Raw genomic sequence first — 27,984 nt, forward strand, 5'->3', positions numbered from 1 at the left:
TTGGGTAGTTTTGATGGGGCAATGATTTAACTGAGTTTTAACATGAGAAACCGCACATGATCCATGTTTTCTCTCTCTCTGTCTGTGTTTTTTAATCAGGGTTGGCAACTTAGTTTTGGACTGAATTGGATGGGGGCAACAATACTTGGGGAAGGAAGCGTTAAAAGTTGTCCCCCTTGCTGCTTCCCTGATCAAAATCACCCCACTTCCCCAAGCTGCTATAAATTTTCCTTGGGTAAAAAGGCAGTTACAATACATACCTATATTTCCTCTCTAGTCGGGCTAATTTCTGTTTCAGGATGGCTGGGTGGGAATTCCAGCTGGGAAAAATGCCTTCTATATACTTCCCAACACCCCTACCCCCAGCTACTTTAAGATTATAAAACAGTAACAATCCAAATCAGTAGATTCAATCAACTGTAGTTTGGCCCTGACACTCAGTTCTGAAATAAATAACATCTGGCAGCCCTAACAACAGGCACTAGGCTCTTAACAGAATCCGGACATTCCCCAGATATGGAGAAGGCTGCATCTTTGTCCTGATGAAGGATCCCTGATTGCCTAAGCTACATAAAACAGCTGCAATTATTTTAATCAACTCTCAGTCCTAAAAGATTGCCTGCAGCACACACACACCCCTGCTCTTCTCTGAGCCAGGCCATGGTCTTGTCTTATACTCCCAAGCTTTGTCTCCTCCTCCTCCACCGCCTTCCTCCAGCTGCAGGGATAATATTAGTGCTGACCTTTCCGTCAAGGCCATATGGCTTCTTGTGGAAAGACTCCCCGGATTGTTTTGCCTCTGGCTGAGCAGCTGCTATGAATGACACCCCAGCAGCACGAAACTTGACCCCGAGGGAAATCCTCCTTGCTGTAGTGACCCGGCAGATCCCCCAATGCCACGGCTCCTAGAAGATAAGGGAGACCGATCAGCAATGGAGGAAAAACCTGCCAAAATCCCAGGTAGGGCATGTCCCAGTCGGCAGTCAGGATGACAGATGACAGTTCTAAGAAGATGTTGGGTGGGTGTCTAAGCAGTTCAAGAACAGCCAGGGTGTCCTCTAAGTGTCCATTCCCTAGGGGCTCAAGCATGGCAAACCTACGGATATTTCTAGTGTGGGAAAATGGGGAGTCCTTAACCCTGGTGGGAGTTGTCCAATGCCCTGGGAAAGTGCCTGGTTCCCTTCTCTTTCTCTTCTGTCCTTGCTGTTAACCCTCATCAAAGCCCACAGTGTTTATCCTTGAGTTGCATAAGGCATATTGTATTTCCTGGCCTAGCACACATGCAAGCTACAGCAGGCTGAAGAGAGTTGTCTGCACATCTTGCTGAAATGCTGCCCAAGCACGGGCTATAAGCCTGCCGAGAATTTGCTAAGCTGCGTGATGCAATGCGTAACCTGTGTTGAAATGGGCATGCTCAAAATGATCATCCCCGTGTGGAACACAGGAGTCCAATAAACTCTGGATGCTGTGTTGTCAATGTATTTATTTGAACGCACAGCCTGCTTCATCCCCCAAGGAGCTTGTGCTCACTCTGGTGAAAGTCTGCTTTCGCTTTGCCCATTTTTACTTTTGCCATGTGGCCATCTAGTGGAAAATATTCTGTGAGAATCTGCAGCTTGTTGTTATCGATTTAAGGTACACAAACCCCGGGATATTATTCTTGCACAAGTGCTGGTTGTATCCACACCATACAGTTAAAGAACTCTTACATTACTTTAACAGCCGTGGGGAATTCTGGGAACCGTAGTCAGTAGTATGTGCTGGGAATTGTATGGTGTCAATGTGACCATCAGTGCATTGTGGTCTCTGTTCCTGATGGGTCTCCTCTGTAACTTTTTGCCCACGTTCCTTACTTCCCTGCCAATGCTGGGATTAAGTAAAATTTAATCTATGCATTTAAAACTTGAATAATTTCAGGTGACGTTCTTAATGAAGTCAGAAGCAAACAACAACAAAACATACTAATGCATTACTTAAGGTTAAATACTGGGCTGTTTTACTGGTGATTTTACTTTCTTTTTTGGAGGAGTGTTCATGTTTTGCAAAATGTCAGCTGTGTTAATTATTTATAAGATCTTACTGCACTTTGATCTCATGTCAGCTCTTCTAGAAGTCATCTTGTTTATCTCTCATTGTCCCTGGGAAATGTTAGCGAAACAATATACACTTGATGAAGCCAATTAGAGCAAAAAAAGCAAACAATGGTAGATAAGGTTATTCTTTGTAGCTTGGGTCCAGGTGCCCTGTATCCACTGAGGGCCCTTGGAAATCTACAGCTGAGCTTTTTAAAATAAAAATACCCTTTCCCATACATTATAGCTTTTAGTTGATGCCCAGGTGCTTAGCAAATTTAGAACTCTCAACAGAATAGAGAAGGTCGGCTTCTCCCCCCCCCCCCCCCCATATCTTATGAGTTTATGGCTGCTTCTAGTTGTTTCTCAAGAGGTACCATTTGAAAACCACTTCTTAGAATTCTCTACAACAACCTTGCTCAGCCTTGGGTAGAAGTTGTTGGACTTACCACTCCCATCATCCCTGACTGTTGCCCCTGCTGGCTATGGATGATGGGAGTTGTAGTCCAACAACATCTGGGAACCCAAGGTTTAGAAAGGCTCTTCTACAGTGCCACCTAGTGTAAGCCTCCAGCTCTAGTACGTACCCCTGCCGTTCAATAAACCAGCAAGGTGTCCACAGTAAACCTCACCAGGAATTGAAAACTTTCCACTTTGCCCCAGAATCTGGCACTTTGGCATGGGTCCATGGCATAGGCCTTCCTGGGTTGAGCATACAAGCTGACTCTGGCGCCGGTTCTAGTACTGATTCAAGGTCATCCATTCTCCCCACCCTCACTGACCTTAAGCCCTGCACTTTAAAAAGCCAGAAAACAAGTTAGTTGGTGCTGTGTTGCTGTCAGCATGGTCAGGTTTGTCCTTTAAGAGGAATTGGATGTGGTGGGGTCTTTGGAAATCTGCATGGTTGTGATCGCACCAACAGGCAACACAAAATTGAATCCACTGCTTGTGCACAAGCCTGAAGTTCTCTGCTTTGATTTACTTATTTATTTAGAAATAATTAAGAAGCCTCTAATCCAAGGTTTGTCAAACTTGGGTCTCCAGCTGTTGTTGGACTACAACTCCCATCATCCCTGACCACTGGTCCTTCTAGCTAGGAATGATGGAAGCTGTGGTCCAACAACAGCTGGAGACCCAAGTTTGACAAACACTGCAGTAGTCTATACAGCTGTAAAGGAAAATAGGTTGGCAAATTTTACTAAAAACATAGAAAACTGATAAAGATTTCATTTATTGGACAGGGAGGCTGGGATTTAATGTAATGTAGTTACTGACCACTATTCATAGTCCTCTGTTTCTTGTTTCTTCGTGTTTCATAATTTGTCATTTAAACAGAATTTTAATTCAAAATTTACAAAAGAAAACTGTCACTAAATTATGCAAACTGGCACATTTTTAAAAGTTATTCTGTTTGTGGGAATTCTGGGAAGAATTCAAGGTAGCTCAATGGGAATTGTTCCTTCAACACAAGTATTTCAACTTGCCAGACAGAACCAGCCCCATTCCCCCTCTTGGGCTGCTCTGGGGGTTCTCCCAGCCCCCACAGAACCACTTTTGGGGGCATAGGAAGAGAAGGGGGAAACCCTGTTATGTTAGCAAAAGTCCTTGCATAAGCTTCTATTAGCAGGACACCCTAGTTCAGGCTTCCTCAACTACAATTCCCATCATCCCTGACCACTGGTCCTGCTAGCTAAGGATCATGGGAGTTGTAGGCCAAAAACATCTGGAGGTCCGAGGTTGAGGAAGCCTGCCTTTGTTGCATAGTGCCCTGGATCCATCCCTAAGGGCAAAATTCCATAGTGGTATTAGCTAACCACTCTGTAAAACTGGAATTGGGATATGGGGTCTCTGACCTTGGGAGGTGTCAACTCTTACATCGCGTCAGTTCAGAAGAACAGAATGGATCAGGAAGGCAGGGGAAAGGCATTGTTGGGGGTCGGGGGGCTTCCATTTCTAGATGGCACCAGCTCCCTCGACTAGCAAATGTTAAGAACAGCAAGGAACTTTCTCCCCAATAGTAAAGTGAGCTTGGTCGTTCGTTATCTCCAAGTTATCTGTAGTGTACACAGCGGTGGGAGTTCAATGGCCAAACTGTCCTACACTGAACCTATTTCGCTTGCATACACAAACACACACATGACAATCAGTAATCTGGAGCCTCCGGCAAGAGCCAGACAGTCCAGTTTTGAGAACAAGTAGGCGATCAGCAGGATGTCTGGAGCGTTTGGCGAGCTCACTCAGATGCCTTTGCAGAAAGTATGGATTCCCCGCACCAGCAAACGCCTGCAGCAACGCAGGGGATGTGAGTTGGGATCTGTTCTGCTCCAATGTGGGTTCTTTCTCCCCAAAGAAGGCCAGGATCTATTTTATTCAGCACCAGGCCGGAGGAATTAGCTTGATTGAGGAACAGTCTTTTAACTTGAGGGAAATGTAGACGGGGCCATATTTGTATTTAACGAATGGGCTGACCTCAGCCCAACCTCTGGTGAAGAAGAGACCCTGGCTGTGTACACACCACACCTTTAAAGCACATGACTTGAATCATGGGAACTGTAGTTTGCTAAGGGTGCTGAGAATTGTGGCTCTGGGCAGGGTGAAATATGGTTCCTAAGATTCTTTGGATAAAACAACTGCCTATGGCATAAGGCTTCCCTTGTCGTCTTTTTTTGCTCAAAGGTCTCTGGTGGTTCTAGGAATGCTAGAATTCATGGACTATAACTAGTGTAGAAAAAGGTGCAAAAGTTTAAGGTAGGGTACTGAAGCTTTGGCAGCTCCTGAGGTTTTGCGGGCGCTCTCTGGCTTCATCACATAGCACATCAATTCCTCTTTCTGCCTCTCTCTACAGCCTCCGTACCACAGTTCACCAATTCACCAACCATGGTGATCATGGTGGGTTTGCCCGCTCGAGGAAAAACCTACATCTCCAAAAAACTCACCCGCTACCTCAATTGGATCGGGACCCCCACTAAAGGTAATGATGGGGAAGGGGTTTATTCAGGGTGGGTGGAAGCTTAGATCAGAGGGGAAAGCCACACTGCTGGGGCAAGGGTAATCCTTGAAGAGCCCCAGCCCATCCTAGTCTTCATCTCCCCAGTGTTCAACGTTGGGCAGTATCGCCGTGAAGCCGTCCAGACCTACAAGAATTACGAGTTTTTCAGACCAGACAACGAAGAGGCCATGCAGATCCGGAGGTGAGGAATTCTCCCATCTACAGGTGAAACTCGGAAAATTAGAATATCGTGGAAAAGTTCTTTTATTTCAGTAATTCAACTTAAAAGGTGAAACTAATATATGAGATAGACTCATGACATGCAAAGCGAGATATGTCAAGCCTTTATTTGTTATAATTGCGATGATCATGGCGTACAGCTGATGAAAACCCCAAATTAACAATATCAGAAAATTAGACTATTAAATGAAATCAGCAAAACAAGGCCTGCAAATAGAGCAATATTGGACCTCTGAGAAATAGAAGCATGCATATGTACTCAGTACTTGGTTTGGGCCCCTTTTGCATCAATGCAGCATGGCATGAATTTTATCAGCCTGTGGCACTGCTGAGGTGTTATGGAAGACCAGGATAATTCAATAGCAGCCTTCAGCTCTTCTGCATTGCTCGGTCTCATGTCTCTCATCTTTCTCTTGGCAATGCCCCATAGATTCTCTCTCTATGGGGTTCAGGTCAGGCGAGTTTGCTGGCCAATCAAGCACAGTAACCCCATGGGCATTGAACCAGGTTTTGGTAATTTTGACAGTGTGGGCAGGTGCCAAAGTCCTGCTGGAAAATGAAGTCCATAAAGCTCGTCTGCGGAAGGAAGCACGAAGTGCTCCAAAATCTCCTGGTAGACGGCTGTGTTGACCCTGGACTTAATGAAGCACAGTGGACCAACACCAGCTGATGACAGGAGATTTTGGAGCACTTCATGCTTCCTTCCACAGACAAGCTTTATGGGGATGCTGGCTTCATTTTCCAGCAGCACTTTGGCACCTGGTTCAATGCCCATGGGATTACTGCAGGGCCACAGGCTTCCCACCCCTCATGTAGTGGCCAGGGTGCTGTATGTAGCAGATCACCACAGCTCAGACTCCACAGGATCCCAGAGCTTACATTTGCCTTTCAACCTGGCCAGCAAGGCTTCTCGCTGCTGCCAGGTTATAAGCTAGAAACATTTCAGTGTCAAACGCCAGCAACAGACTTTGGTGTTATTTTATTTTTAATACCCTCCCCCTGTCTGCCACATTCCTAGATAATCCTTTCAAACAGTGTTTTTCAATGTCAGAGAGAAACATGCCCAACTTTTCCCCACAACCTTGAAGCTGTTGCCCGAAGCTATGCTGCAGATGTGAGTAACAAGAATGAACAATAGAAAGAGCCAAGATTAAAATAAAAAATTCCACAAGGCTAGGCTGAAGATAAGACTCAGCGTCAAATCTCCAGGAGAAATAAAAGCAAGGAGGAGGCACGGACCATCTGAGCCAGTTCAGAGCCCCCGCTGGAGGGCTGAGTACAGGACAGCCTCCCCCTACCAGGGCTTATCCAGCCATCTTTCACTACAATTCCCATCGGCCCCAAACAAGCATTAAATTGAATAAATGTAAATAATGGCAGAGAGCTAGTGGAATGGAATGTCTAAACTGCAACTTCTTACACAGGAAGTCCGTCCATATCGAGGTTTCGCTTTCACTGTGAACACTCTAGGTCAGCATTTCCCAACCTTGGGCCTCCAGCTGTTTTTGAACTACAACTCCCATAATCCTCAGCTAGCAAGACCAGTGGTCAGGGATGATGGGAATTGTAGTTCGAAAACAGCTGGAGGCCCAAGGTTGGGAAACACTGCTCTAGGTCAGAGGTGGGGAGCGTGTGGCCCTCCTGATGTTTGTACTCCAACTCCCATCAGCTCCAGCCAGCATGGGCAGGCATGATGGGTGCTGTAGTCCAGTTACCGTATTTTTCCGTGTATAAGACCAGGTTTCCCCCCTAAAAAATAATGTCAAAAATTAGGGGGCGTCTTATACACGGATACATCTCCCCCCATTTTCTTAAATCTGAGTCCCCCAAAATAGGAGGCATCGTACTAACCATCCCAGGGTGCTCAACCACTGCCATAATGTCCTTTCTTCTACCAGATCAAAATGAGCAGATAACAGCAAAGGTTGCTAGGTTCATAGGCAATCAGAATAAGGGCCACTAACTGACAGCTGATTCAGGACTTTAAATTGTGCTCTTATATTAAATTCCCTTTTCTGCATATACTGTAATGTTTTACTGTTGCTATGGCCATTGGCTAATGCGAATAAAGTTTTATCTTATCTTATAAAGGGGGGTGTCTTATAGACGGAAAAATACGGTACATTTGGAGGACCATCGGTTCCCCAGCTCTGTACTTGAGCAGGCCACCCTTTGCTCCCCATAATACTGACTCACCTTGCAAGGGTGTCGTGAGGACTCTGAAGTGCTTTGAATGCTCTGAAGTGCCGTATAAAAACGAAAGGTTTGGTTATTATTACCCAAGTCTGGAGGTGGGTTTTCACTTCTCCTCATATTCGCCAACAGACAGTGTGCCTTAGCCGCTCTTCGGGACGTCCAAACCTATCTGAGTGTGGAAGAGGGACAAGTTGCGGTAAGGAGTCAAAAGCCCGTATCACTCCTAAGAGTTCCTTAGATTGCACCCTTGTTCCACCGCCTCGCTCTTCCCTTGCACAGGTTTTTGATGCCACCAACACCACGCGGGAACGCCGGACCCTCATCCTGCAGTTTGCCAAGGAGAACGGCTACAAAGTAAGCAGCCGAGTGAGCAGCCCATAGGCAGAGGATTTAGCCAGAGTCCCCTGTGCCAAAAGTTGTGTGTGAAGGGAACTCGGGTTCTAAATTCTCCATTTAGGAGTATTCCTTTAAGGCAGGGGTGGCCAACTCCCAAGAGACTGCAATCTACGGTACTCACAAAGACTGGCAGTGATCTACCCCCTTTTAGAATCATAGAATCATAGAGTTGGAAGAGACCACAAGGGCCATCGAGTCCAACCCCCTGCCAAGCAGGAAACACCATCAGAGCACTCCTGACATATGGTTGTCAAGCCTCTGCTTAAAGACCTCCAAAGAAAGAGACTCCACCACACTCCTTGGCAGCAAATTCCACTGTCGAACAGCTCTTACTGTCAGGAAGTTCTTCCTAATGTTTAGGTGGAATCTTCTTTCTTGTAGTTTGGATCCATTGCTCCGTGTCTGCTTCTCTGGAGCAGCAGAAAACAACCTTTCTCCCTCCTCTATGTGACATCCTTTTATATATTTGAACATGGCTATCATAGCACCCCTTAACCTCCTCTTCTCCAGGCTAAACATGCCCAGCTCCCTTAGCCGTTCCTCATAAGGCATCGTTTCCAGGCCTTTGACCATTTTGGTTGCCCTCCTCTGGACACGTTCCAGTTTGTCAGTGTCCTTCTTGAACTGTGGTGCCCAGAACTGGACACAGTACTCCAGGTGAGGTCTGACCAGAGCAGAATACAGTGGCACTATTACTTCCCTTGATCTAGATGCTATACTTTTGGGCGGTTCTGGTCAAAGTTGTTGAGCTCTTTTTAGAGACGAGGAAAGACCCTTTTTGGGGGGGTGCAGGGCAAAAAAGGGGAACCAAACTTGTTAAACTTCTTTGGGAGGAGACAGTGATCTACCAGTGATCTACCACAGATGTCCAGTGATCTACCAGTAGATCACGATCTACCTGTTGGACATACCTGCTTTAAGGCATGGGCAGGCAAACTAAGGCCCGGGGGCCGGAGCCAGCCCAATCGCCTTCTAAATCCGGCCCGCGGACGGTCCAGGAATCAGCATGTTCTTACATGAGTAGAATGTGTCCTTTTATTTAAAATGCATCTCTGGGTTATTTGTGGGGCAAAGGAAATCATTCATTTTTTATTTCCCCCCCAAAATATAGTCTGGCCCCCCACAAGGTCTGAGGGACAGTGGACCAGCCCCCTGCTGAAAAAGTTTGCTGACCCCTTCTTTAAGGTGGTGGCGGCAGCACTTTGAAACTCCCTGCCTGTTGATATCAGGCAGGCACCATCACTGTTCCATTTTAGACATCTGCTGAAAGCTTTTCTGTTTCGGCAGGTCTATCTGGATACATAATTTGGTTACATCTGTTCTTAAATTTATTATGGATGTTTTATTGGGCTTTAATTGTTTTAGAGGTTTTTAAACAGTTGTAAACATGTTTTTTTAATTGTATTTTTCTATCAGAATGAATTTATACACAATTTATACAGAATGAATTATGAAAACTAAGGGTTTGCTTGATGGGCATACCTTTGCTCATTCACTGTTAGCGGACAACGGGGGTCTTTTTCAGTGGGCTCCAGATCTCCTGCCACATATTACACACACACACACACACACACACACACACACACGGCAGCTGGGAAAATTAGAAAGTGCGGTTCTGGTGAGACCCCAGCCACACACTTGAAACTTTCCCAGAGACATCTATTCATATATATCAGCACATGTGAATTTATGTTATGCCAGTAACATAACATAAGTACCCTTAAGTACCAAGCATTGCCCTTGGTTAGAGATCCATATGGGGAAAAGGAAGAGATAACAGGTACCCCCCATCAAAAAAATTACGATGCTATTTGCACAATGAAGAACATATTGTTACAACCACAATGAGACACCTGCAAGCATAAAAGTCAAAACCTGAGATCCTTATAAATACAACTCTGCACCCAAACCAACATTTGTGTTGAAATCTCAGTATGTGTTAATGAAAATGGGAGACATGGTCTCCACCCCCCAATAATTGAAATAAATACGATAGAGATTTTGTTTCCTGGGTATATTTGTCTTTCTTACTTTGCACTGTCATCTCTGGCCAAATAGATTCTGAAGACTTTTTAAAAGCACCACAAAAGCCTGTAAAATTTGCTCACCAGTAGCAACCCTTCCACTTTGTACTCCTTCATATTATCTGGAGAGGGGGGAAGCAACCACCTGGCTCCAGCCACCAAAAGAAAACTGTTCTGATGGCAGCTGCTTGCCTACCACACAGTGGCGTAGCGTGGGTTGTCAGCACCCGGGGCAAGGCAAGTAATTTGTGCCCCCTAACCCAGGGCAAGGCAAGTAATTTGCGCCCCCCCCCGCTGCACTGTCCCTCCCCCAGATAGTCCCTCTCTCTCTCCGCACCACACCGCACCGCACGCCTGGCACCTCCACAGTGGGCAGCAACCTGGCGGCTCGGATCGGATTCGCACAGCCAGCACTGCAGTGAGAGAGAGTGAGTGAGCCAGGTAGGGGCAGAGAGCTGCGAGTGCGAGCGCAAGCGCGCCCCCCCCCCCAGATGTTGCGCCCAGTGCGGCCGGGCCCCCCTGCAACCCCCACGCTACGCCACTGCTACCACATACGTTCTCCTGCCATGACATATCACTCTGTCACTACAGGTCTTCTTCATTGAATCTATCTGCGATGACCCTGATATCATCCAGGAGAATATCAAGGTAAGACCTCTCTTCTCTTTTGCACCAGGTCAGCCTTTGTGGCAATGCTTAGAGGCGTGTGAATGTCCCAAGGGCACCTGTGTTCCAGTGCAAGCGTGGGCTGTGGAATGGTGACTAGGTAGGTTCACATGAAAATGTGAGCTGAAATGAATTTCTCTGGCACTGAAAATGGGGCTAAGTGCTTGTGAGCCCTGCCTTCAATGAAGCACAGCATCCCAAACCTAGCATCCTTTTCCAGCCATCCTACTGTCAGGAGAGGATCAACACCCATCCTTTTTCTTAAGCTTACACCAATATGGATTCAGCCTGACTGGTTGTGTGTGTGTGTCCGTGTCCCTTTCTCCACCCTTGCCTTGCCTTGTTGTTTTGCTTCCTCACATCACCCACAGCAAGTGAAGCTAACCAGCCCTGACTATAAGGACTGCAACCGAGATGAAGTGGTAGAGGATTTTCTCAAGCGGATCGAGTGCTACCAGAAAACCTACCAGCCACTTGATGACGACTTGGACAGGTGAGAAGGCAGTTCTGCCACTGCTTGCAAAGGGTAGGGAACGCTGTGTGTATTCCATATACACTGGTACCTCGGGTTACATACACTTAGGTTACATACGCTTCAGGTTACAGACTCCACTAACCCAGAAATAGTACCTCGGGTTAAGAACTTTGCTTCAGGATAAGAACAGAAATCGTGCAGCGGCAGCGGCGCAGAGGCAGCAGGAGGCCCCATTAGCTAAAGCGGTACCTCAGGTTAAGAACAGTTTCAGGTGAAGAACGGACCTCCGGAACGAATTAAGTTCTTAACCCGAGGTACCACTGTACCAAACTTGCTGGGAGTCTGAATTTACAGCAAAGAAGATTTCAACCATCTATAAACAGCATCAGCAGCAAGCCATGCATGGGGGTGTAGAAAAGGTTGAAAATAACTGAGCCTTCCATTAAACATAAAAATGTCATATGAGAACTGCCTTGCTGGGTTAAGATGGACCCCCCCCCCCAGCATTTGGTTCTCAAGAAGTACACTGCCTGGCACATGGAGGCTCTACTAAGCTGCCATGATTATCGCCATTTATGGACCTATTTACTCTGTTTTAAAACATGTTTATACTACCTTTCCTTATACCAGACTGCAGGGAAGCATGCAACCATCACCCCGCTTTCTTACTGGTTCTTGACTATCTCATACACCAAAGCTTAGTACTGAATTTGCTCCCCAAGATTCCTCAGGGAATTCATAGCAGAGCATGTCATCAGTTGCCTTTTGCTGTTCCCAGCACTTTGTATTCACAGATCTGCTGCTGTACACAGAGCCGATCTTTCGCTCTAGGACCCTCGTACCTACGGGACCGCCTCTTCTGGTTTGTCCCACCGAGGATCTTATGGTCTTCAAATAGAAACATCTTGGAGATCCCGGGACACAGGGAGGTTAGGCTGGCCTCAACCAAAGCCAGGGCTTTTTCGGCTGTGGCCCCGATCTGGTGGAAAGCTCTGTCACAAGAGAGTAGGACTTGACATCTTTCCGCAGGGCCTGCAAGGCAGAGCTGTTCCACCAGGCCTTTGGCTGAGGCACAGTCTGACCCCCTCCTTTGGTAATCCTCACCGAACTCTAGCCCAATGGTTGCCATCAATTTGATTCTGAATTGATTTTAGAATTAATTGATTTTAGAATGCTGTGTTACTTTTATTGTTGTTAGCCACTGAGCCCGGCTTTGACTGGGGAGGGCAGGATATAAATAAAATGTTGTTGTTGTTGTTGTTGTTGTTATTATTATTATTACTACTACTACTACTATTACTACTATTATTACTAACATGGCTAATAGTCATTTGTGTTGTGTAAGCTACTCATTATTATTCTGTAGTATAAAATTCCGTAAGTTTATTACGCAACGAATGAGCAGCGCAGAATTCCCCAGGGAGTCTCACACGGACTGTGCAAGGACTTCTAATCTCACCCTCTCCCACTCAACATCCACAGGTCCCTGTCCTACATCAAAATCTTCAACGTTGGCAGTCGGTACCTGGTGAACCGGGTTCAGGACCATGTACAGAGCCGCACAGTCTATTACCTGATGAATATCCACGTGACGCCCCGCTCCATCTACCTCAGTCGGCATGGGGAGAGTGAGCTCAACCTGCGGGGCCGCATTGGGGGCGACTCTGGACTGTCTGAGCGCGGCACACAGGTACAGCAGAACCCTACCCGCCAATCAAAAGGCAAAAACCAGGTTTTTCTTACTGTGAATTCCTGTGTTTAAAGAAGGACGGAAGCACTGTCATTTCTATTTCGGAATAACCTTCCCTGTTGATTTCTCCTTGTTGACGGGTCCGTTTTCAGCTTCCTCCAAACTAAACTGGGAAAGCTAGTAGAATCCTATCTGGGTAAAGCAGTAAGAAATGGCATATATCCCATTACTCGTGGCATTAGGGCTGCCATATGTCCAGATTTTCCCAGACATTAACAGGATTTCAAAGGCTGAATTGACGTCTGAGGGAATTTCTGAAAGGCAACACTCTGTCCTGGATCTCAGGCAAGTCAATCGAAAAATCGTGGTTTTTTTGGCATTTTTGTAAAAGAAAAAGTTCAACAACTTTGGTGGTGTTCTGGTTTTTGCTTTTTGAAATATGGCAACCCTAATTCCTATGATACTTTCTGTGCCACTGAAGACCTTTCTTTCCCAATAAGCCTTTTGAGTGAAGGATGGTGACGGTGACGATCCCAGTCTGCATCTATATTGACCTTGAAATTATTTTCAAGTATGCTTTTTATTATTGATGTTTAGATCCCTTTTTATGGGAAGCGATTCACAAGTGGAATAAGTAAAATGCTAACAATCAACGGGCTTCGTGGAAAAGCACAGAGTTGCCTTCGACAAAGCAAGGACTTTCACAGAACTTGCTCTCCCTCTTCCCCACCGCCAACATAAGATGCTCTGGAGGGCTGGCGGAAGCACCAGAACAGATGGCAGGATGCACAGGGGGTGGCGATGGAGCGAAGGTTCTGTTGCACAAGCAAAGGTCCTTGCACAAACGGGGCAACTTCATTGGATACAACCCCTCACATAGAGGCTGTCATATTTCCCAGACATATTTGAACCTAGGTTTGTTCGGTGTTTCCACAGTTACAGCTCCAACGAAGTTATTCCTGATGAGCAGTCTCCTGCTAATATTTTTAACATGGAAGTGTTTACATGACTCTTTTAACAAAAACCTGTCCTTGAGCTCCAAGATGATGTTGTGCACGCATGAGTGATAAATTTACAGACACAATTGCAACCACTTTCCCTCTCAGAGAATGCACAACATAGATTCCTCAATGCCATTACCTGTATAGTCATACCTCAAGTACCGGAAAGGGTTACTTCCGGGTTTCCCTGCTCGCACATGCGCAAAATGACGTCACGTGCATGCACAGAAGCGCCGAATTGCAACCCGCGCATGTGCAGATGTGCCGCTGCGGGTTGCGCTCTTTTCATGTTGCGAACGGGCCTCCGGAACGGATCCCATTCTCAACCAGAGGTACCACTGTATAGCAGAAAGAAGTGCATTTGTTCTTGCAGTGTCTTGCCCTCAACTCTGGGAGAAATTCGCACACCAAAGAGGTCTGAGAATCTCTTGCCTCGCAGCAAACCTCTGTCCCTCAGTGCTTTTCCTCACCTTCTGTCTTGTTCTGTCTCTCTGCCTGCCAGTACGCCTGTGCCTTGGCTGGCTTCATCCGCTCCCAGTGCATCCGTGACCTCAAAGTATGGACGAGCCACATGAAGCGCACAATCCAGACGGCAGAGGCGCTGCATGTGCCCTACGAGCAGTGGAAAGCCCTGAACGAGATTGATGCGGTGAGGACCAACAGGAAATGAGCACAATCCCTTCTTCCCACAGTGGGGGAACTAGGAACTAGGGTCTCGCACTTATTTGGTCCCAATCCACCAGCCCTGCCTGCTACTAGGAGGCATGGCTTCCTGTTCCAAAATCCCTTATTAGAAGAAGAGTTCGGATTTGATATCCTGCTTTACCACTACCTTGAGGAGTCTCAGAGCGGCTCACAATCTCCTTTCCCTTCCTCCCCCACAACAAACACTCTGTGAGGTGAGTGAGGCTGAGAGACTTCAGAGAAGTATGACTGGCCCAAGGTCACCCAGCAGCTGCGTGTGGAGGAGCGGGGAAGCGAACCCGGTTCACCAGATTACGAGTCCACCGCTCTTAACCACTACACCACACTTTCTCCCCAGAAAGCTAGGGAGTCTAGACATCCCAGTTCCTTCCTTCAGCGTATATACTACTTCCTGTTTTATGCCAAGAATGTAGGCTGAATTCAGATATCCCAGCTTCATTTCGCCCCCAGGGTGTCTGTGAGGAGATGACCTACGAAGAGATCCAGGACCACTTCCCAGAAGAGTTTGCCCTACGAGACCAGGACAAATATCGGTACCGCTATCCTAAGGGAGAGGTAAGGAATGCCCAGTGGGGCATCTGGGGGCTGAGCATACTTAGCACATCACACGCATGGGAACTGACCTGTGGAACCTCGGGCTCCCAATCGGAAGAGCTGGTTGGGAAGAGGAAGCATGCAGAATACCAGAGAAGAGAGTTATGAATCTCCTCGAGGGAGGGAGGGAGGGCCTTAGGACCAAAGCCAGGACTAAGGGCATCTCTGGATAACCTAATGCTTACATCCACCCAGTCTTACGAGGATCTGGTGCAGCGCTTGGAGCCTGTCATAATGGAGTTGGAGAGACAAGAGAACGTGCTGGTTATCTGCCATCAAGCGGTCATGCGCTGCCTGCTTGCCTACTTCTTGGACAAGAGTGCAGGTACCAGAGTACCTTGTTCTGCATTTGCAGGCTGCCCAATTGAGCCCAAGTCCCTACGGTCTCCTGCAGAGGGTGATGCATTCTCCCATAAATAGCATTTCCTCCTCATAGCACCCACTGCCAGAAAATGATGGAGCTTCTCCCTTGCAATCTGATATTTGGAGTATTCACTAGTGAGGCTGACTGTTGTTTCCCTCTCCCCACCAATACACCACCCTCCACAGACTGAGTAAGGGACTGGATCCTTGCTCAGTGCTCCTCTTTGTCTCATTTGCTGTTCTCTCTCCACTCAGAGGAGCTGCCTTACCTCAAGTGCCCGCTGCACACCGTTCTCAAGCTCACACCTGTGGCCTATGGTGAGTGTCTGAATCTAGGAGAACAACTCAATACCCCCTTCCTCAAGCAGGGGGCCTGCTGGTGGATTTCAGAAGTCCTGGTTATTTGCTTTAAGAAAGAGCTGGGAGATACCTTACCCCCAAAAAACATTTGGGGCTGGGGAACTTTTTTGGCTTCATGGGCAAGATCCCTATTAGGACCTACGTTGCAAGGCAAATTCCACCCACCTGTCAAAATCCTTTGTGCTTTGGAAGTCTTCCTCCCTACCCCCTTTAAAGCATGTCATTCCAAAACTGCCAAGAATTTACTTAGCCCCACTTCCAGTATAGGGATGCAGGTTGCGCTGTGGATTAAACCAGAGCCTAGGACTTGTCGATCAGAAGGTCGGCGCTTCGAATCCCCGCGACGGGGTGAGCTCCCGTTGTTCGGTCCCTGCTCCTGCCAACCTAGCAGTTCGAAAGTACATCAAAGTGCAAGTAGATAAATAGGTACCGCTCCGGCAGGAAGGTAAACGGCGTTTCCGTGCGCTGCTCTGGTTCGCCAGAAGCGGCTTAGTCATGCTGGCCACATGACCCGGAAGCTGTCTGCAGACAAACGCTGGCTCCCTTGGCCAATAAAGCGAGGTGAGCGCCGCAACCCCAGAGTCGGTCACGACTGGACCTAATGATCAGGGGTGCCTTTACCTTTACCTTACTTCCAGTATGTTCCCTCTCTCGCTGTGGCCATGGGAGATTAAAAGCAAACATACTGGCTGTTTTCAAGTAATCAAATTCTTGCCTAATAAGCCCAGATGCATATGAGCTCCTTTGCTGCTGCTTAAACTCATCCCTCCACGTGACAATAAAGCCAGTTAACCACAGCTTGACATTTCTTATAAGAACCTAAGAAGAGGCGGCTGGATGAGGCCAATGGCCTTACAAGCCAGAATTTGCAAGCCACCTTTAAACCATGGACGCCCTATTGCTCCTCTTCACTATTTGTCCGTTGTTACTTCAATCTAAATCTTCAGGAAAGTCTTCTTAGTTTTGCAGGCAGTATTAAAAATAATGAAGTGGGTTGTTTTTCTAAACCACCCAGATGACTCTCTCCCAGCTATACTCTCCTAGGGTAACAGCCTGGGCCTGCTAAAAGAAGAGGGGTAAAAAAACAAACAAACAAAAAACAACCCCTGCAAGAGCTCCACCAACAACTGCCATGATGGGAGTCCAAGACAGCTTCACTGCCATGCTGTTCGCCAGCTCAGAATGCTCTTTGAGCTGCCACGGTCTTCCCTTTAGTCCTGCCTAAGTTAGTCTCCCAGTTTCCAACTAGGACAATTAAGTATTCCCTCAGACAAGAAGAAGAGTTTCGATTTGATATCCCGCTTTATCACTACCTGAAGGAGTCTCAAAGCGGCCCACATCCTCCTTTCCCTTCCTCCCCCACAACAAACACTCTGTGAGGTGAGTGGGGCTGAGACTTCAAAGAAGTGTGACTGGCCCAAGGTCACCCAGCAGCTGCACGTGGAGGATCAGGGAATCGAACCCGGTTCACCAGATTACAAGACTACCGCTCTTAACCACTACACCACACTGGCTCTAAAGAAGCTTGTCCCAGCCTATCCTTTAACTGCAAAATGCACATGAGCTGAAAAAAGGCACAGGTGGCCTGGTAAATGCTGGGTACATCCATCAATGTTCAGTAATTGTAGGGTTGTTATTTGGGACAGGTTGCGAGGTGGAATCGATTTTCCTCAACATTGAGGCTGTGAATACACACCGGGAACGGCCACAGGTAAGCGGGAACCCTGCCACATTGAGAAATATCCCTAACCAAGGATCTAGTTGGATCCTCTGGAAAGGGACTGTTGAAAGACCCTGCATGCAATTGGAAGAATTCCACATAGCAGTGGCTTGCTGTAAAGCTTGTCTCCAGGTGATGCTGTTGAGAACCGAGAGCTTTGCTCACCAGCTGCACCACTTAGTGCTACCAGCTGACATCACTCCATGGGGATCTTCCAACAGGAAAGACCACCTTGTTCATACTCATATTTGTCCCTCTGTAATATTTTCCTCTTATCTTCCCACCCCCACTCCCAGCATCTTTCCTACAATGCTAGCCAGGCCCCCTTGTACCGGCACCACCACAATGTGCCAATGGCCAGCCCTCAGCCAACCAAACGACCCTGCTGGAGTGATCTGGGGCGGTCCCCTCCCCCTTGCCTGTTTGGCCCTCAGGTAAAGACTCCCCTACCCTCAGGGGTGGAGGAAGGGGGGTGCGGTGGGGGTGGGCTGCCCTGTGTGTCACCACTGAGGGGCGTGACAAAATGCTGGGCGGCACTCACTGCGCCCGAGCCAGGTGTTTCTCTTGGGAGTGACGCGGTGTCTTGGGTGCCCGCAGGCTCCGCGCTGCCCCAATCGGTCTGCCTGCCTCCTCCTCCTCAGCTGTAGGGCGGCTGAGTGGGAGGAGGTAGGCAGACTCCTCAAAGCCCCCGCAGGTGGCTGGCCCTGCCCCTGGGCACAGGGCACACACACTGCCCCAGGCTCCCGATCGTCTTGCTCTACCCTATCCGGCTCACTAACCTAATACTAGCCCTCCACAGACCTTAATTGGCTTCACTTGCTGTAAATCCAAGTTCTTTTGCTAACCTGGTTAATTAGGTGTGGGTAGTTTTCCAAGCAAATTATTTCTCCTTCGTAGCTACTGGGATAGGGTTGCCATATGTCAAAAAATTCCTGACACCCGCAAAGTTTTTAGGAAGATCCAAAAATTGTTGAGCTTTTTTGGGGAAACATCCCCCCAAAATAGTGATGTTAAGCTTCTGGAGCTGTTTCCGCTGCTTTTTCCATTGCATTGCCATACATCTGGGTTTTCCCTGACATCATGCTGATTGTGCAAAATCCCCCCCCCCCGCCACACCCTATTTACACCCGAAAACCAGGACGTGTCAGGAATTTTCCCATCTCCCAGCAAGCCCATGCTGGGAGATGGGAGCAGATTATTATGGCAATACCTTAAAGACAAGGCTGCATTGTGCTGGTCAATTCACATTACACAAGAAAATCATATTTGCAAGGTGGAGCGGTGCAATGGTCTTGCCAAATATTGGTCCACATTAGAAGAAATGATAAAATAGAGGTGGCAGAACAGAGGAGTGCAGTGCTGACATTCCAGCTCCAATTCTAATGGAACCATTTCACCACGCTAGTTTAATTGGGTGCGGATGGGGTGTTCAGTTCCCCCCTAACTTTGTTTTCTAATTTAAGCCACCGTTCAACCATCTTGCACTTCTTTTCCTTTCTCTTTCTGCAGAATGTGGATGTAGCAAGAAATCCTGAGGAAGCACTAGGCACAGTGCCAGACCATTATTAACCATGCTGCTTATATTAAGAGAATCCTACCTTCCATTCTGCTGGCACTCATCCGGGCAACACAGTGCTACCCAGAGAAATAGTGGTGGGTGCAGGAGTCCTGGACCATTTTGCCTGCACACTGCCTTATGTGTGAGTGGGCCCCTTGAATAGCAATTTGTGGTCTAGGATTGCCTGCCATAGGATGTGTGAGGCCCTGGCAGAGACTGTTCACTAAGAAAGAAAAAGGCTGTAAACAAACAATGGGGTGGGTGGGGATGGGATGAAGATAGGCCTGGATTTTAAGCCCTGTTGTTTTCATTTTGAGACAGTTTAGCACGTGCTTACATTTTCAATAGGATACAAAAACATTTGCTCCGACTGGATGTGCCCTATATTTTTATTTTGTTTTAATGAAAAAACACTCTTTACAATGTGTGTTATCCATATTACAGAGGCAGTTAAATAAAGAAATATTCTATATCTGAGTATAACTTTTACCTCTGATCCATATTTTCCTGACCAATATAAAACCATACAAAAAATTTTAAAAAATATATCACAAAGACGTTGAACTTAACCATCAATCAGACATGTTCTTTATGGATAAATCTTATCGGACTGAAGGATTAAGTGTCCCAAGTGTATTACGGAATCTTTCCTCCATTTGGAGGAAACCTACCAAGCTGCACAGAGTGCTTTATATGGAGCCAAGCCCTATAAAATGCACCTCAAAGCACTTCTCCCAGCTGTACTCATAGAAGGCTGCAGACCCACTTCCACTTGGGGGTTCCAATGGCTCGCTGTAATCCAACGCCGTAACAGCTATTTTCTTCTTGCAGCATTGGCCTCTATTTCAGCCTCCTGGTAATGGCTCATCCAGGATTTTGGGTCCTTTTTCTGTATCTGATTGGGGGAGAGAATCAGATGGACACAGTTAGGAAGAAACAGAATTATTATTTTTTGCAAATATTTTTTATTAATTTTCAATTACATATATCCAATATAAGCCACATTCTAACAATAGAATAGAAAGCTATACAAGAAATCAGAACCTTTTCTGCCTGCTCAGATGCTGCTGACATAATTTGGGGGTGCGGAGAGAAAGGAGGAATTCTATGCAGAAGAACCAGAATCAGGCTGCATCTCTTAAAAAAAGCAGTATAGGATCTGTGAAACTGCACAAGAGCTAACATTCCAGTATCATGTGTTGCAAGCAAGTTGCTCTCCCCTATGACTGCAGAGAAGAGCCTGAATACATTTGAAAGATGTCTAGGAAAAGCTCAGAAGTTGAGAGTGATCAACTGAGGAAAGCTAAGAATGGCCAGTCCCCTGCAGTTAAGTGTTTGCCCCTATACCCTCATAATCTACATACAGTATTCACAACCTTTACTTTTTTCTCTTTTCTCCATTTCTCTGTTCCATAAATATTAAAATTTTTAAAAATCAGAAAAGGATGGTCTAGTATAAAACATGCAGGATGTACAAACAGGGGAACATTTCTTTCACTTATTCCAGTCCCAGAGTCCGGGCATTCTTAATGCTGGGTAGAGTTTTACTGCAAGTACAGATTTGGCTGAGATCTTTTGGTACAGCCACATTGGCAAACTCTGCAGGCAACAGAGTCTCTCGATGGAGAAATTCGACTGGTCATGCCTTATTAGTAGGTGACTAGTACCTTAGCAACAAACTGTAACACCTCCTTCTTGGAAGTTTCTCTAGCAGCCCGTTGTCCCCATCTGAACTCAAACTCAGGTGGATCAGTGTGTGGGAGGCGAGTATATTCCAGGTACCTAGAAAGTGAGTATTGCATGATCACTGCTACAATCCTTTGTAGGAAAAAGCCATCCCACACACAGAAGAATTGTTGTTTAGTTGTTTAGTCATGTCCGACTCCTTGTGACCCCATGGACCAGAGTATGCCAGGCACTCCTGTCTTCCACTGCCTCCCTCAGTTTGGTCAGACTCATATTTGTACCCCTTCATGGATCACTGCCTTGCCGTGGCGAAGGGGCTTGAATAACTCAGAGAAGCTATGAGCTATGCCGTGCAGGGCCACCCAAGATGGACAGGTCATAGTGGAGAGGTTTGACCAAACGTGATCCACCTGGAGCAGGAACCAGCAAGCCACTCCAGTATCCCTGCCAAGAAAACTCCATGGACAAAGACACAGGAGAATAGAAAGGCTAAAAGCTGAAGTATCTGTACTCCAATAAACTCAGCTGGACATTATGAACAGTCAAGCTACAGTTTCTGCCATGAATGTGCTCTGTGCACACAAGATTTCAATCCCACACATTTGCGTACAAGGAACAAATGCAATGAACCACCAGTGGCATAGCGTGGGGGGGTGCAGGGGGGCCGGCCGCACCGGGCGCAACATCTGGGGGGGGGGCGCATTCGCACTTGCAGCTCTCTGCCCCTACCTGGCTCACTCACTCTCTCTCACTGCAGTGCTGGCTGTGCAAATCCGATCCGAGCCGCCAGGTCGCCGCCCACTGTGGAGGGGGGGTGCCAGGCATGCGGTGCGGTGCGGAGAGAGAGTGAGGGACTATCTGGGGGAGGGACAGTGCAGCGGGGGGCGCAAATTATTTGCCTTGCCCCGGGTGCTGACAACCCACGCAACGCCACTGTGAACCACTGTTACAACCCTGTGCAGATTCAAGGAATTTAGCCGTACATCACTACTTCAGAGCACAGATTGTGTTTTGTTTCTGCCTAGGTAAGGGAATCAGATACTTTTGGTTCCTGGAGGAGGATGAAGAGAAAGGTCCCCTTAATAACCTATACAGTATTCTAATCATAATTCCCTTCTCTAAAGGACTTGGTCTTGGTCTCCCACCCCATTTTAGGCACTAGAAACAAAACAATGAGTTCTGGATTCTAGTCTCCTAACACTTTTAAACCAGCACAACACATTTCTCTTCTCTACTAAAAATGTAGAAAGATTTGCAATTCCTGACTCACTTTTGCTTGACAAATTCCTCTGTCACGAGCTTCTTCACATCACCAAATGCCTTGCATCTTCCCCTGGAACGGTTAGAGAGTGGGATTTTGTCAGGGTACATAATATCAGAGGAGGAAGGAGTTATTTGCTTCCCCAATTCCCGAACATAATTCCACCCCTGAAGGGGTTGGGTCTATGATTCAGATGGCTACCCCTGGACAATCATACCTAAGGCTGTCAATTCGCAGCCTCTTCAGCAGCTCCCAAACAGCAGCTGGATGGAAAGAAAGCAAGAGATGAGAGTTTGCAACTGAGGCTACCAAAGAAGTCAGATGAACCGAATGGAGTGCAACTCACATTCTTTAGCCACATTGCCCTTCATGAAGATCAGGCTGAGAATGGCAAGGAGGAGCCCCATCTTACAGATGATGTCATCGCTGCAAAAAAAAGAGAGAGAGATTCAGTCTCCCAACACTGGATTTGGTGTTTTAACTGAAGCTTGGGTTATAAAGCAAGAAACAAACAAACTCAACCAAATGCTTTTAACTTCAGGAATTGATAGTTCTGATGTCTTGGCTAAAATGCATGCTGCGAGGAAGAAATCAAAGAATCACACACCAACACTTCCTTTTTGTGTGTTCAGAACTTTATCTCGCCTTAGTCAAATGCAGCGCTTGTAATAGTTCAGTTTAACAAAGGTCACTGAGTAAGTTGTTTTTAAAAAAATATCTCAATTATATCTGAAAGCATAGTACCTTAATTGCCAGGTGAACTGAATGTAAATTAAGTTCATTTTGGGGTAGAACTTCACACAATTTCTAGGTCATATTCAAAGAAACATGTGTTTCTTACCCTGTATGCCTAATCATCACAGTTGGGAAAAATAAAAATTTCATATTCCACTCTGTGTGTGTGTGTGTGTGTGCGCACGCACACACTTTCATGTTTCCTTAGTCTTAAGTATATTTTACACATCAGCACAGCAGGCTGTAACATTCTGAATGCTGAAAAAAAAATGTTTGCAAAGGGGCTAACGTTAACTGGAATTAGTTCCTTGTTGGGCAGGGTGAAGCCGAACTAGCTCTTTTTAAAAAAGAAGAGGAAATTAACATTCTAGGTCAGGGATCATATGGTAGTTGGTAGAGTTGGTCTTGTGCTTCCTTCTGGTAGAACCTTAACGTCTCTCTGAATAATAAAACAACAGGATGATAAGCACAAAGGCCAAAGTGGGGGAAAGAGAGAGAGAGGGTTTCATTTCATTTCCGTTTCAGCTGGGACTGCCAAAAGAGAACTAGAACACTCTTCTGCTTACTCTTCCAAGCTCTGTTCCAGTGGTGGCAATCTATTGACCAAGATGTATGTGGGATTTCTGGAGTCAAGTTCCACCAACTCCATTCCAAATAGCTGACAAAGCAGAAAAAGATAAATACATTCAGACCAGAGTGTAAAAGGCCAATTTTCTCTTCCACTATTACAATCCCATTTAAAGAAGACAGAAATCACAACTAGATATTGAGAAACGAATCAGTTCTATCCCTGGCATAAATTGTATTGCTCAAAATTTGAATCACTGAGTAAGGATCATCCTTCATTGTGGGTCTGGATTTTCCACAATATACTAAAGGCCTAAGAGTAGATAAATACATTCAAGCAATCTCTACAATTTATGCAAAAATTGCCATTTCTTCTCTCCCTATATTCATGTCAAGCCATAGCATGTCAGTCAAGCTGACCTCAAGGACAAAAAACTGCTATGCTCCTAGCTTTTTGATGGTCTATCAGCTTCAGAGCCACTGCTTTGGCCTCACTAGACACTGCAGAAATCTTCTCTGCAGTCCTGCTTTGCGAGGCTGGCCTTATGAGAATCCACAACTAAAGCAAAATGGATGGAGTCGCACACTTCTGCCCAAACCAATAATGGATTCCTCCCTCACCAGCTGAAAGATCCCATTGGCACGTCTGACGATCACAGGAAAGACATCTTTATAGTCTTTGATAACATGTTTCAGAATATCTATAAAGGAGACAGATAGGTTTGTTGACCAGGCCTTCTTACATTGTATTAAAAAAAAACCACACAAACATACAAAGCAAAATTCCATTGAAAAAAATCTGCACTTAAAAAAAAGTAATGAAGAGCAATTAGAAAGATATATACTTGACTGAAGCAAAGCTTTCAGAACTTGGAAATATGTGCACAATAACTCATAAGGGGTTGGAAACCAAGGAGACCTAGGCAGGACGTCTGGTAGTTCTAGAAGAGCAGAAGTGCCAATACAAATTTGCTTAATCTCACCCTGAAAACAGAATTTGGGTATCTCTGGCACGAAAGCAATTTGGTCCTGTTCTTACCTGCCCTTTTAACTGGGATCTTCTTTTGGTCTTTGAACAGAATAAACTGCACGAGCTCTTGTGCCTGTAGGGAGAATACAACATAAGCAGTCGGTGGGTCTATGTCTATGCTGCAATGCTGTGGGCACAGAATTCAGTTACCTGAGAATTTCAGCCTTCATTTTTAAAAAAATTCTAGAATTATGACTGCAAATCTGTTTGAAAAGTATGTAGACAATCTCAGAACCCAGAACCGTGGCTGAATAAGATTTTCAATGGTTGCCAGGGAGGGTTTCAGTGTCTTACATCTGCGACAGCTAACAAAACTAGGAAGACCATGCCAATCTGTACATAGTTTACACAAGTCACAAAACTCTATTTTTACTAGCACTTTTTTTCAGCTGAATGGACATAGCTCTGGCTATAGCCAATCATGACTGTGAGGCCCCAAAGAAGCATAAACAATTGCAGCAGAGGCTCCTTTACTTTGAGTTCCACTTGACTCCGTGGGCGTCGATCCATGGTATGCCGCAGCTGGCTGGGTGTCATCGGTAGACTCTGTGTGCCGCCTTCATCATCTGAACCCGTGTGCTGTGCCTGGGTAAGGAAAGAGGATTCATTTTTTTAAAAAGGCTTTGGGATCCAGCTGTGGGATTCACACAGGCCTGTCATCTCTGGAGATGTCAGCTCTGATCTCGTGCTAGCCACATGTAGAGATAAACATGCTTGACATTCTCTGCGCAATTCCTTACCAAGACTACAATCCTATGCACATTTATTTGACTGTAAGACCCTCTGAACCCAATGGAACTTATTTCTAAGTAAACGTGCATTGGAGTGGACTATTTATTGGATTACATTTCTCTGTTGAAAAGCTACAACCTTTCATATATATAGCTGAACATTTAAGGTTTCGGCAAGTTCTGTCAAACTCAAGTGCAACATGCAAATGCTACCCATCATACCTGAACTGCATAAATGTACTGGAGCCCCAGGCACTAGCCAAAAAGGATGCAGGGCAAAGTGCCGCGTCTGCGCACACACACGTGTGGAGCGGTTTGTGCTTCTGTACATGCATGAAGCACGATTTAGTGCTTCTGCGCATGCGCGAGCAGCAAACCCGTTCCAGTACTTCCGGGTTTGCCATGGACATTCGCCGGAAAGGACGCTAGACAAGGTGGACGTTCATGGAGGTATTACTGTATACATGTTTTAGACACTTGTCTCTACCATATGGAGATTTGCAACCAGCCAGGTATGAAATCTGGACTCTGCTGCCTACCCAAATGCAGGTGATGCTGGTGGCTTAGGGCTATCTTTTACCACTTATGGGTTGCAGCTGGTGAATTATCTTCTTTTCATTCTTATATTTGTGACCTTTTGATGCAGATTGGTGTTTTTACAAGCTACTGTTTGGTTTGAGGGAAGGCGGGGGGCTGCATCTAGTTTTGTTTGGCAGTATAAGCTATACATTACAACAAATTAATAAATCAAGAAGTGAGTCCATGTGCAGTACCTGAGAAGGGCCGGCTCCCTTGCTGCTACGTTTGCTGTGGGACATCTCTCCGACAAGAGCTTGTGGGAAACAGGAAGAGAAAGCTATGGCAGGTGTATTACCTTTGTCACTCAAGAACGAAGCCAGCACATGTCCCCTCCCGACTCCAGTAGAAACTCGGGGTCCAGGGCTACATCTGCCAGTTCCCCACTTCAGAAACTGCCACTCCCCCAAAACACACGCTGCCAACTCCCCATAGCAAAGCAGGGCTCGTTCAGCCTTTAGAAATCATGCAACAGGCAGAAGCTCAACAGGTTAGGCTTCTTAGGAAAAGCGGCGACTACGACATTTCTGGAAATAATAAGAAAAGCAACTCGCCTACTTCTGGAAAGCCCATATCTAAGATTGCCAGCATCCTCCGCCGCCCCACCCGCAAAAGAGTCAGCAACCCAACAGGCAGCAATCCAACAGGTACAACTCAGGCCGGCGTAGAAGACGGGCGGGGGGCGGAGCCCAACCCGGGTCCTCTCGCTGAGGAAACCCCTAACGCTGCCGGAGCACCATCCACCGCGACTCACCTCCTCCGCGGCTCGCAGGCAACTGCGCGGCACCGCGCCAGGCCCGCCCTCTCGTCACTTCTGAGCATGCGCGCGCCGAGCCGCTTGCCGACCCCCCCCGGCTTCCCAGTGCGCAGGCGCCTCCGTCTTCTGTCGGCTGTTGCTTAGCAACGCTTCCCTCCGCGGCCTTGGCCTCCTCGTCGTCGCCTCGCTTCCAGCGGCCGCTTCGTTCCCGCCATTTTCTCCTCAGTTTGTTTCTGAGGCCGGCGTCGAAGTGGGGCTGCGGGCTGGCGGGGAGGCCGCTTCAGTCGATAATGTCTGCCATAATAAATTCGTTAGGTGCTGCAAGACTCACTTGTATTTGCTTGCGAAAGAGTGAATGGGCCGCTTCTTTGCAGCTGAAGAGATTGGGCGGCCCTCCGTCATGGTTGCTTTAGCTGAGATTCCTGCATTGCATGGGGTCAGACTCGATGACCCTCGGGGCCCCTTCCAACTCTACAATTGCACGTTAGCAGCTTGAGCCTGTGCTTGTTTACTTGGGAGTAAATAAAGTTGAGTTTTCTTCTGTAAGGAGGGCTGTTGGTGCCATGCTCTGTGTACCACGTACTGCTGCTCCCCCAGCCCCACCCCCCCAATTTAACTCAAATGCAGCAAGTGCATATTTCTCCCAGCTGCAGCTTGGGTGGTGAAATATACTGGGAGTCGAGAGTGGATTTCATGCTCTTCATTCAGCTCATAGTGGTGAGGAGGAATGTAAGTTCCCCCACAATATCTGCCTTATATACATTATTTACACAATGGGCTGCACCTGATCGGCTCATTCAGGGATTCTCCTGTAGGCCAATCAGGTTGTGGATTCACTTCCACCTGGAGCTGGATTGGGTGGCTCCTGCGGACCAATCATAGTACTGCCTTGTTCTAGGACCAATCAGACTGCTGCAGTTTGGATCCGATTGTTCTAGGACCAATCAGACTGCTGCAGTTTGGATCCTATTCAACTCAGTACATAACAGGTGGGCTGTGTGTTTATTAATGAGTCTATCTTTCCACACTACTGTTACCTGAACAAATTTGTCCCAGGAGCTGCATTTGAGTAAAAAGGGGGAGAAGCAGGGCGAGGGGGGCAGTCAGGCTGCAATCACAATATAGCAAGGAACTGAAAATTTCCCTTAATAAACTTTCGAATCTGAAAGGGCGGCACTGGCTTGGAGGTGGGAAAAAGGCTCCCTGTTTTGCCAGAAGGGGCACTCTTTTTCCTGTCCCCACAGCAGTTCTTTACGGATGGATACAAATCACCCTGCTTAAAATGCAGCTAGGTCATTTCCCCCCCACTTTGCATCAAAGCTGGTTGGGAGGGCGGGGATTCATCAAAACTCAACGTTTCTTAATAAACGGCAGCATAGATACAGGATAAATAGGAACTGTGGCTGACGTGTGCACCACTTCCCAAACCCGCGGTGGGAGTGCACTGGATGCAGAGTACAGTGGTGCCTTGCAAGACGAAAAGAATCCGTTCCGCGGGTCTTTTCGTCTTGCGGTTTTTTCGTCTTGCGAAGCAAGCCCATTGACGGATTAGCGCTATTAGCGCTATTGACAATTTAAGGGCTAAAAACGGC

At 46.8% G+C, this 27,984-nt stretch overlaps 2 protein-coding genes across 6 annotated transcripts; one reads left to right on the plus strand and one right to left on the minus strand.

Moving 5' to 3' along the window:
• The first annotated feature begins 734 nt into the window (after nucleotides 1-734).
• Nucleotides 735-19,532, plus strand: PFKFB1 (6-phosphofructo-2-kinase/fructose-2,6-biphosphatase 1). 4 transcript variants are annotated; one of them, XM_083420125.1, is made up of 15 exons: nucleotides 735-960; nucleotides 4,918-5,043; nucleotides 5,167-5,263; nucleotides 7,627-7,693; nucleotides 7,777-7,851; nucleotides 10,509-10,565; nucleotides 10,955-11,076; nucleotides 12,541-12,748; nucleotides 14,252-14,398; nucleotides 14,905-15,009; nucleotides 15,244-15,373; nucleotides 15,667-15,729; nucleotides 17,418-17,482; nucleotides 17,788-17,925; nucleotides 19,001-19,532. In XM_083420125.1, the coding sequence occupies exons 1-15, from the start codon at nucleotides 894-896 to the stop codon at nucleotides 19,058-19,060; spliced, it is 1,527 nt and encodes a 508-aa protein (XP_083276251.1). In that variant the 5' UTR covers nucleotides 735-893; the 3' UTR covers nucleotides 19,061-19,532. The 4 variants fall into 4 exon arrangements, with proteins under 4 accessions (XP_083276251.1, XP_083276253.1, XP_083276250.1 ...); XM_083420124.1 differs by lacking the exon at nucleotides 735-960 and adding an exon at nucleotides 4,185-4,374; XM_083420127.1 differs by lacking the exon at nucleotides 17,788-17,925.
• On the minus strand, nucleotides 19,421-26,468 carry LOC310667755 (non-structural maintenance of chromosomes element 3 homolog). 2 transcript variants are annotated; one of them, XM_083420676.1, is made up of 11 exons: nucleotides 26,390-26,468; nucleotides 25,833-25,891; nucleotides 24,803-24,913; nucleotides 24,338-24,401; nucleotides 23,920-23,999; nucleotides 23,298-23,389; nucleotides 22,343-22,422; nucleotides 22,214-22,259; nucleotides 22,006-22,068; nucleotides 20,717-20,831; nucleotides 19,421-19,944 (listed from the first exon to the last, which is right to left on the minus strand). In XM_083420676.1, the coding sequence occupies exons 2-11, from the start codon at nucleotides 25,875-25,877 to the stop codon at nucleotides 19,864-19,866; spliced, it is 777 nt and encodes a 258-aa protein (XP_083276802.1). In that variant the 5' UTR covers nucleotides 25,878-25,891; nucleotides 26,390-26,468; the 3' UTR covers nucleotides 19,421-19,863. The 2 variants fall into 2 exon arrangements, with proteins under 2 accessions (XP_083276802.1, XP_083276803.1); XM_083420677.1 differs by lacking the exon at nucleotides 26,390-26,468 and adding an exon at nucleotides 26,261-26,285.
• Between the last annotated feature and the right edge of the window lie 1,516 nt (nucleotides 26,469-27,984).

The sequence above is a fragment of the Podarcis tiliguerta genome, assembly GCF_965153285.1.
Source record: "Podarcis tiliguerta genome assembly, chromosome: 17".
In the NCBI taxonomy this organism is placed as follows: domain Eukaryota; kingdom Metazoa; phylum Chordata; class Lepidosauria; order Squamata; family Lacertidae; genus Podarcis; species Podarcis tiliguerta.

Bases quoted from the DNA above. Each gene is read 5' to 3' on its own strand.
- PFKFB1 (XM_083420124.1), top strand. From the start codon at position 4,284: ATGTCTGGAGCGTTTGGCGAGCTCACTCAGATGCCTTTGCAGAAAGTA. The intron at 11,077-12,540 runs GTGAGAAGGCAG...CAACATCCACAG, and splicing joins CTTGATGACGACTTGGACAG to GTCCCTGTCCTACATCAAAA. The intron at 15,730-17,417 runs GTGAGTGTCTGA...TATTTGGGACAG, and splicing joins GCTCACACCTGTGGCCTATG to GTTGCGAGGTGGAATCGATT.
- LOC310667755 (XM_083420676.1), bottom strand. From the start codon at position 25,877: ATGTCCCACAGCAAACGTAGCAGCAAGGGAGCCGGCCCTTCTCAG. The intron at 24,402-24,802 runs GTAAAGGAGCCT...TTCTCCCTACAG, and splicing joins GGAGTCAAGTGGAACTCAAA to GCACAAGAGCTCGTGCAGTT. The intron at 22,260-22,342 runs GTGAGTTGCACT...CTTTCCATCCAG, and splicing joins GGGCAATGTGGCTAAAGAAT to CTGCTGTTTGGGAGCTGCTG.